Source organism: Anarrhichthys ocellatus, unplaced genomic scaffold, assembly GCF_004355925.1.
Source record: "Anarrhichthys ocellatus isolate YVR2014 unplaced genomic scaffold, GSC_Weel_1.0 scaffold55, whole genome shotgun sequence".
Lineage (NCBI taxonomy): Eukaryota > Metazoa > Chordata > Actinopteri > Perciformes > Anarhichadidae > Anarrhichthys > Anarrhichthys ocellatus.
In genome coordinates, this window is record NW_022280085.1 from 2,481,772 (window position 1) to 2,491,776 (window position 10,005).

Here is a 10,005-nt window from a genome sequence, read left to right on the forward strand (position 1 = left end):
AGAAGCGGAGGACCAGAGGGTGTCTCTGTGTGAAGCAGAGGGTGATATTGGCCTATAGATTAGAGGACAAAGGAAGGGCATTCAGTCCTTATTTCACAAACTCTGAGGAGGAAAATAGGACGAGCTCGCTGTCGGGCGATCAGGCGGTTTTTCCATTTTTGCCCTCGCTTTCTTTGCCAACCTCTCAGCCACCCCATGTTCCCACATTAGTCATGCTGTCTTCCTCCCTGATGGTCCCTCAGGGATGATATATTTTTATTGGACCGAATTGAATGCAACCCTCCTCATGATCTAACAAATTACTGCTGATGTAATGGGCCTGTGTGTGTGTGTGTGTGTGTGTGTGTGTGGCGGGCAGCGTTCAGGGTCCTCTCCACACACACTGTGCTGCCATCCAGCACTAAGCAGGCTGTAAATCCTCCGTCCCGCTTTGGGTGTGGCAGGTGACATCCGTGGTTTTTACGGAGGTGCAGCCGCAGAGCCAATTACCAAATGGATGTAGCGGGAACGAGTCCAGAGAGAGAAGGAAAGGGACGGAAGGAGGCGTGCACGTCTGAGTGTGTGAGACAAAGGTTGGAGAGTGCACGGGCTTGCTTGTGGGTGTTCACTCATGCCGCAGACATGTGATAGATGTAATAGACATCGGAGAAAACGCTTTGTGGAACCAGACCCACATATCAGCTGTTCTATTTTCAAACATAAGCTGAGCATATCTATCTATCTATCTATCTATCTATCTGTCTATCTATCTATCTATTGAGACATAAACTCATGTTTACAATGTTTACTGAGGTAATAAATCAAGAGACAAGTAGAGTCATTTTCTCATAGACTTCTATACAACCAGAGGAGTCGCCCCCTGATGGCCATCAAAAAGAGTGAGTTTAAGGCACTTCAGCTTTGGCTTCACTTCTCCTATCCGGAGATGCCGCCTTGGTTTAGGTTGTATTTGATCTACACTGTAGAACATGAAGCACCAGAGGGCTGCACTTCCTGCTCTGCTGCTGCTGCAGATTAAGCAGACACCTCTGTGACTTCGGGCTACCAACCACAGTGAGCTCCTGTTGTCCCATAAAGATACGTTAGGAAAGGGATGATCACATATAGAGCGGAGCCCTCTCATCAGGTTCATTTAACAATGACCCTCGGTCACATGACTGTGTGCTTCCCGAGAGGCTGCTCCAACCAGGCTGAAGATCCTGCCTCCATATGTCTGGTGCTCAATTAACACGGCATCATCTTAAAATAGTTTGGGAGGGCCCTCCTCCACGGTTACGTCGCCCCTTTGCTGCGGGGGAAGATGTCTGCCTGCTTGCTCGCTTAGCTCCTGCTTACTCATGTGCCCCCCCTTTCATCTCATTATTCAAATCGCAGCCCGACTCTTGTTGTCTTCTCAAACAAAGCAGCACCAGCAGGCAACCGCTTCTTTTTTTTTTTTTTTACACAGTAATCCGTCCTCTGCCCCAGTGATTGAGGAAATGTGTAGTTGCAATAATACTAGAGTGTTAATAATGATCCTCAGGCGACAGAGGCGAACGTTAAACACCTCGCTGTGCACCAGTAGCAACCAAACAGTTGTTTTTTCTGGGCTGTCTGTTTCTCTCGGCGGGGGGGAATATGAACTACACGGCTTCCCACAAGCCGCCATTGAGTTCGCAACATTTAATTAAAGACTGCAATAAGTTATCGTACCGTGGCCCTGTCTCTCAGATGCTGTAGTGTTCTTTGATAAAGGAAGAAGAAGACATCGATATAAGATAATGTGTAATCGGATGAATAATTATCTGCCCCCTCCGTCCCATCTCTCTCGCTTGGTCTCCCTCTTTCCTCTTTCCTTCTCAGTGGCCCGGTTCATTTCCAGCACTCTCTAAAGCAGTACCTGTCTTCTTGGATTATCCATACTCCTTTTATCAGACGGATTATTGCAAATGCTCTCTCCGAGTATCCCCCTCAGCATGCTTCATCTCTAATGCCAGGTTCACCCCATTCTCCTCCCCCTGTAACTCTTTTTCTTATCTTCTACTCCCTAATTCAGGCTCCACAGAGTCCAACATTTATTTATAATTTCACATTTTAACGTCTTGTTTATTTGCCGACCAATAAACATCTCTTTTAACGTTTCCCAATTTATCTAATTGATTTAATTTAGGACTCCGAGCTTTGTAGTACAGAATCTTATAGAGAAGACATTTTAGATTAAATAAATTTTAATTAAATTCGATTTCTAATTAAAGACTTTTTTTTTTTTTTTTTTTTGTTAAAACGTTTTTTCCCTTAGCCAGCACGGTACATTCCACTTCTGTGCCAGCTGATAATCATTTTCCTCGTCTCTTCTACAAAAGGAGGGGGCGTGGCTTTTCAAATGACCTCATCAGCCTTTCTGATTTTCCAGTAAACACACAGTAAAACGACGCGTCACCGATGAGTTCGTTCGTGGTTTTCCACAGCCAGATTTTTATGGGTTGTAGATTATCAAAACTGCATTGACACGATCCAACAACCTCAGCATGAGTAACGCACCTTTCACTACCCCGAAGCGATCCTGAAATGTTGTGGATCAGCTGTAAAAGCTTGTTTGAACTCCCGACGTGACCACACCCCTGGTTGTGTTGCCACCCGTCGCTCCCTGGCTCTAATCTCATTTTATGTTACCAAACTGTATTCCGTTACGTTTGCCAGGTAGCGAACAGCACGCACCAGCTCACCGCCCTCGCAGACAAGAGTGTGCTTTTAACACAGCCCGAGATTCCAGCTGGCTCATTCGGAGGAGTTATTTTAGTTTCTCCTTTCAGTATTAAAGATTAACGTGTTCCCAGCCATCTTCGCTCTCCCGCTTACCTCCCTGCTCTCTCTCTCTCTCTCTCTCTCTCGGTCTCTCTGTCTCTCTCTGCCAGTGCTCGCTCAAGTCTTTATTTAGAAACAGGCAGTTCGTGCAGCATGGGCCCGGGGAGACTGCACACCACAGCCCTGTCAGGACCACTACACGTAGGCTACATCGCTCAGATGTGACACAGTTCAGAGCAGGCGGGCCGATGCGCAAAAGTGTCATTCCCTCGTGGGGAGTGGGTATAGACGAGAGATCAGAGAGAAGGGTGGACTGTGTTTTGGGATGCCTCTCTGGGGTCCATGGTGACTCACCTCCCAGACTGCTTTGCTTCTAAGCCCCTCGGGGGACGTTCGTCATGGCGGCTATGGAAGAGCTAGCTGGGGCTCAGATGCTGCAGGGATGACGTGTTTGTGGAGGCCAACACAGACGTTTGCATCGCACCGGTTCACTCAACAAAATGTGCCGATGGGATTTTTCCGCTGGGTTTCGGAATTTTGCAGAAAATCAGCTCTGTGGTGTTTATTATACTTCACGAATGAATACCGCTTTTATGATTTTTGAGGGTGAATGAAATATTCAGAAGTAAATAGCGAACGTTGGGCTGTAAACAAGCTCCACCACGGTCACATGTTCCTCGTCTCCCCCACTGAGCTGAAGGCACACTAGTGTTTGGTGTGATTACGCTTCGTAGTCTCATTTAGCCACTTTTTTTAAGACATGAAAAAGCTTAACATTAACTGTTCAAGTATCCAAAGCTTGTGTTAACCATAAACCTTAGTTCAGACGTCTAATCAAAAACCCATTGACTTTGAAATGAGGGAACATGAAGTGCAAAAGTGCTGACTCATTTCCTGGTTTTAGGACTCATCCCGGCAGCGCTCTACTGATTTATTTAATGCAAATCCCTCACGCGATGCTTTTTGCTCGTGGTCTTTTATAATAAATCCATCAAACTTTCTTTTTACAGCTCCTTTCATACATGCTTTACAGGCGGCTGAACAAGCCAATAAGACGACAACAAATGAAAAACAACCAAATTGAGGCTGCACATGAGAAAGAACAATAAAATAATGAAACCAACAGAATTGATAAAAGACAATAAATATAGCAGATAAGTGGGAATAGCTTCTTATCTTCGACAGCGCAGTCGTCAGTGTCGTGCTCCTTCTATTACCATGTTTACAAGTAGTCATTCGATTTGGGCTGATGCCACATTTGTGAAAGGCTATTTAGTTCAGGGCTTTGGCTGCTTGTGCACCCACTAACGACGGCCTGTCCTCTCCTTATCCTCCCTTGTATTGTTTTGTAGGCTCATGTTTGTGCTGTTTCTGAGCGTATCCTCTGGCAGCAGAAGTAACTAATGAATGACAAGTCAAGGACCTTGCTCCCTGTCACGACCATTCCGAGGCACTTAGAGTATAGGGCTGACCACCACATGAGGCTGGCCCCCTAGCTGTGGCATGACAGCTCAAACACTTCAGTCCGCTTCAATAAGCCAATAAGGAAATTGCCATTGTTTTGAGCTAAGTTAGTTATGTCTGTCCCATGGGGATTTGTAAAAGAACATATAACCATAACCGGCATTGTTTTCTCTGCCCCAGATCTCTGTGCGGTAGCTCCTCTCCGTGTCGCTCAGCCTTCTTCTTTGTGTTCATTTCTTTAGGACTACACCCGGCACGGCAGCGTCATCTCGTCCTGCCACAGGCTCCACCCGGCCGCCCACTACCAGCACAACCAAGAGCTCCCCAGCTGCAACCAAAACTACCACCCCTAAAACCTCCTCCACCACTGCCAAGCCCGCTGCCTCCAGAGTAACCTCCACTACCCCCTCTGGTGGCAAACCTCCAGCATCGCAAACATCCAGAAACACAACCCCTGTGAAAAAAGGTGATGCGCAAACAAGAATACATCTTTTCTTTTGTACAAAATTAGGTTTGACATATCCTAACAATATTCAAGTGCTTATTTTGTTATGATAGGCTGTTGTTAGGTTTAATATTGTTTAACCATGCCTGCTGTGTTCTTCCTCCAGATGTTGCCAAACCAGCCACTTCAGCATCCAAAAAGCCTGCAGAGTCCCCCCTCACCCTCTCCTCTAAAACCAAGTCGGCAAAACCAGAGACCCCCAAATCAGCCTCAAAATCAGACGCTGCCGCCAAAAAGCCTGCCACCAGTAAGGCTGCAGACACAAAGGCACCCAGCCGCGCCAAAGCAGACGGTAAACCCACACCGTCTAAGGATGCCCCCAAGACCCCTGGCTCCAAAGCAGCTGCAGCCAAGACCGCCGCCCCCAAGAAAACTGTGGGCAGCAGCACCCCGACTCCCGTGAAACGCAACCCCAAAACTGCAACTGTTGCAGAACCCGGAAAGGAAATCGCTGCCGCCGTCGCTGCAGCTGCAGCTATCGCTACTGCGGCAGCTGCCGTCGCAGGGCCAGAGGAACCAGGACCAGCTGTGGAGCTGTCTGCTGCAGGACTGATGTCCAGCCCGACCGAAGCAGTGCAAGAACAACTGTCAGACCCAACACCTGAACCTGTGCGGGAATCAACACCAGAGCCTATACCGTCTGCTGGAGGACTGATGTCCAGCCCGACCGAAGCATTGCAAGAACAACTGTCAGACCCAACACCTGAACCTGTGCGGGAATCAACACCAGAGCCTATACCGTCTGCTGCAGGACTGATGTCCAGCCAGACCGAAGCAGTGCAAGAACAACTGTCAGACCCAACACCTGAACCTGTGCGGGAATCAACACCAGAGCCTATACCGATGCTGACACCAGAACCAGTACGTGAACCAAGTCCAGACCAAGTACAAGAACCAGTACGTGAACCAAGTCCAGACCAAGTACGAGAACCAGTACATGAACCAAGTCCAGTACGAGAACTATCTCCAGAGCCCCTCCCAGAACCACTGTCTCAGCCAGAGTCAGATACAGGAGCTGAACTAGTCCACGAACCAGTCTCCATTGCTCCGCTGTCAGCTCAGCTGGACCACTTCAAATATGAGGAGTCTGCCAATGAATCGGTTCCCTGCCTGGGAACGACTGTCATGTCTCCTCCTTGTTCCCCACCGGGCCCCGTGTCCCCCGTCAGAGAGCCACAGAACGCCTCTTCTCTGCTGGACATGCACATCCAGTCCGATCCCTGGGGCGAAAACCAGGCCCTGGGTCCATCTGACTTTGCCCCCCAGAGCCTCGTCAATACAATGAACTTCTATACAGAAGAGGAAAGGGAGAATAAACACCAGTTTGAGGCACAGATGACAAGGGAGGAGGAAGAGGAGGATGAGGAGGAGGAGGAGGAAGAAGAAGAAGAGAAGGAGAACCTGTTTATGCCGACCTCCACAGCTCCATCTGCGGCGGCCTTCAACATGATGCCAGAGCCTCTCTTGCTGGGTTGCCCGCCCATGGGTGATTTCACCTCCGGGGACCTGATCTCCCCGCACGAAAAGGAGGAGGCAGTGGAAAAGGCTGATGAGGAGATCAATGAGGATGATGATGAGGAGGAGGAGGAGGAGGAGGAGGACGATGAAGATGAGGAGCAGAGGAGACTAGGCCACCTGCCTTCGTCCCTGATCACTGACATGAGCACGTCTCAACCCTCTGAAGAGTTCCAAGTGAGGCCCTCGGCTTTTGTCGGCTCCGCAGCGTGGCACGGCGACGACCCGCTGTCCGGCATGGACTCCGAGGACGTAAGCAGCTGCACCAGCAGCCGGCAGCAGGGCGTGTCCGACCTCAGCAGCACCCAGCACACCGCGCTACTGGAGGGCACCCAGAGCTCCGACGCCCTGATCGACTCCAGCCTCCGTGGCTCAGAGGGAGACGTCAATCTCATGAGTTCCCCCAACGTGGAAACTCTGGCCAACGAGGAGGACGAGGATGAGGAGGACGAGCGGGTGGACGATATGGACCTGAGCTCAGAGAGAGTGGAGGAGCATCACAAGGCGTTGCAGCAGCAGCAGCAGCAGCGGGACGAGGACGAGGAGGACGAAGATGTGGAGATGCACAGCGAAGGGGTGACGGAGAGCTGTGGGAATGTAGATGAAGATGACTTCAATGAGGAGGAGCGTTTAGACAACCTAAATCGCTCCGGTCCTCCGCCTTGCGTCCCCCCTGCCTCCTCTTGGGGCCAGTCCAACCCCTTCGTTGATACCTGGGCTCAACCGGCCTCCCTGCTCGCTGTCTCCTCCCCCAGCCCTGTGTTCGACCATGGTGCGGCCGAATCCGAGACGCCAATCCTGTCTCCTGCCCACGCACGTGTGGAGAGCAGTGCCCCTTCCTTTGCCCATGAGTCAGAGCATGAGCCACAGCCGCATCAGTCAGCCCACGAGGAGATGAAGAGCTCAGCAGATGAGGAGGAGGAGGAGGCTCATGTCCTGTCCCCGACTGCAGGGATGTCTCAGCCCGGCGCAGCTCAGGCCGCACACAGCAGTAGCGAGACGAGCACACCGGAGGAACTGCAAGACTACGACAGCAGCTCTGGGGTGGAGTCCCGCTCGGACAAACAGCAGACCCCAGTGCCCTCTTCAATGCAACCCGACATGGAGCAGGACCTGGGCATTCACTTGGAGAAAGGTGATGGAGAAGAGGAGGAGGCCGAGACACTCCCCGCCGACGAGGTCCTAGGAACAGGACCCCCAACCGCTCCGGCATCCGCCCCGTCCTCCCCCTCCACCTCAGGAGACGAGGCCAGCGACACAGAGGGCGAGATGCAAATAAACGACCCCGACGCACCGGCGGTGACCGACGAGAGAGCTGGATTCGAAAGCCCTCCTCCCACCCGCAGCCTGCCCGCTCTCGAGGAGGACGAGGAGGCGGGGGATGTGCCGGCCGGAGAGGGCGAGGAGGAGGACGGCGGCGGAACCACCCCCCAGTCAGCCAACTCCGTGGCATCTTACGGCTTCGACTGCACCACGTCCAACTCGAACGCCCACTCCATGGCGGAGAGCTGCGGAAAGAGCCCAGGGATCTTCTCGCTGGAGAATGAGGAGCAGCTTCCAGAGGAGGCCAAGGACCCGTCCCTCATCAAGGAGCTGACCCTGCCATCAGCTGCTGCCGCCGCCCAGGCAGAGGACCTGCTGGGCAGACCCGTGGACCTGATGCCTATGGGCCACCCGGACGACCACCATCCCGGCATTCTAGAAGAGCACCACTACATGCTGGGGGGAAAGATCGGAGTGGACCACCTGGAGAACGTCGATCCGTTGGAGCCCAGCAGCCACCTTGGGGCCGTGGAATCTGGAGAAACCGGCGAGAGCCAGACACCCTACTACTCTACCATATGTGATAAGACTGATAGTTTTCTGGCAGGTAATGTATAAGTCCCTCCTATTCCCCCTGGAATGCACCTTTTCCCCGCAACCCTCCCCTGTTACCTGTTGTTTGTTTTCTCTCCAGTTGGGTTAGATGGCTTAGAAGAGAAAAAAAAAGGAGAGCAAGATTGTAGGAAAAGATTTAAAAACAAAGATGGGGAAAAAAGACTGTAGCAATTTTTAAATGGAGCCTCCCTCTTTCATACTGTTATGGTCATGGTTATGAGTGTATGGCTTAAACTCCTTTATGTACAATAGCTACTACCATTTTCTAGTAGAATGTTCCTTTTTAAGTAACACTGCATATTCTGTAGCCCCCGTTGGGGTATTGACTGATTGGTCCTCTGTGACTGAGCTTTTAAACCGGGGAAAAAAAGAAGAAAAAAAAAAAACCGATGGAATGAAATGGACTCATTGTGTATTTATCCTACTGTTTTTACCGAACAAATGTCAATGATTTTCTTTTGTTTTTGTTTTGTATTTGCTTATTTGTTGGTTTTTTTTCTGTTGGAACCTGGTCCTCCCTACCCTGTGTGCACACGCTTCATGTTCAGCAGCACCATAGCGCTAGTCACGATGCTCCTTTCTAAAAGTTTGTGTTCCGAGTTTTAGCTATCAAAATAAAGGCTAGATATTAACGCGGCAGATTTGTTGAGGTAGGTGTGGGAAGTATTAGATCGCAGTCGGTGAAGTTTTGAATGTGCGCTTCAAGAGGCTCTTTTGCATAGATTGTTGAGGTATATAACGTGCAGTCACGTACAGTATGTGTTTCAGGCATTTGGTTTTAAGTGGCTAAGCTTCAAGCCTCAGTTAGCTGATCATTTGTGTTCCAGAGACTAACAGCTCGCCTATTATTTGTGGTGAGACCCGCCGCCCATTATCCTACATCACTATCACTCGCTGAAATGTTTTCATAGTGAGCGTTTGGTTTACTATTTCAACAGTATATTGCATGTTTAACTAACATAAAGACTGTGTACTACCTTGGATTTGAAACAATTCTACGCTAGACATGTTCATCGATGAATGATTCACACTAGGTTATCTTTCAAAATTCCATTAAAACATCATTGCAAGGCATTTTGTTCCTGTTTCTTATTTCCCCTGTGGATCCAGCATGCCTCGTGTTCGAGTCGCTGTGTGTTTGTCAATTCAAATTCAAATTTCCCATGGCCTCTCCTACTCTTCACCATGGAAATAACCGGTAAAACAGGAAGTGATGCGACATTGCACAATGGTGTATTGAAAATGGAATTTTGGTTCGAATCAAAGAGGTAATCCGAATGGTGTCCCCGTGTCCTGTTCTCCAGCATGCTGATGTGCCTTCATGACTTCTTCAGATTCCACACAAGGTGACCAACGTCACATTCAGGCTACATCCTTGGCAGGTGGCGCTCGCTTTAAGTTACCCTGTGGAGGTTTCACCGAATGGCTTAATCGTCTAAAATGACGGTACCTTTAGCAGAAATCAGGCAGGAAATAAACCCTACACCTACACACAAGTGCTTTAAACAGAGTGAAAGCTATTCAGATCTGTCTGCATCCACGCACACATTCAGCACATAGAAAGCTGTTCTCGTATAGCGACAAAAGCAAATTGTATGTAATCCACGTGATCATTAACCAGAATTTATAAAGGCCGCAAAAAGTCATACAGGGTGGATGGGAGAGGAACACGACGCTTCAGACAAATGCCGGTCTATCCTCCAGGAGACCGGTCTTTGTGCCGCGTGTGAAACAGGAAGTCAACGTTGATTTATTTGTCACGTAACCTCTGTACTTCAGTAACGGCACTTCTGTAGTTATTTAAACTAGAAACCACAATTTGAACCAAGTAGTTGAGAATCTTTTCATAAACCTAAGTA

The 10,005-nt window shown here is 49.6% G+C and overlaps 1 protein-coding gene across 2 annotated transcripts in view; it reads left to right on the forward strand.

Annotated features, from left to right (window-relative positions):
• The window catches only part of prr36b (proline rich 36b), a 32,991-nt gene extending 23,771 nt beyond the window's left edge, over positions 1-9,220 (forward strand). For both annotated transcript variants that reach the window (XM_031870933.1, XM_031870934.1), the window contains exons 4-5: positions 4,491-4,714; positions 4,860-9,220. In XM_031870933.1, the coding sequence (XP_031726793.1) occupies positions 4,491-4,714; positions 4,860-8,149 (3,514 nt within the window). In that variant the 3' untranslated portion in view covers positions 8,150-9,220. The remainder of the gene's footprint in view (positions 1-4,490; positions 4,715-4,859) is intronic.
• Positions 9,221-10,005: the final 785 nt, after the last annotated feature.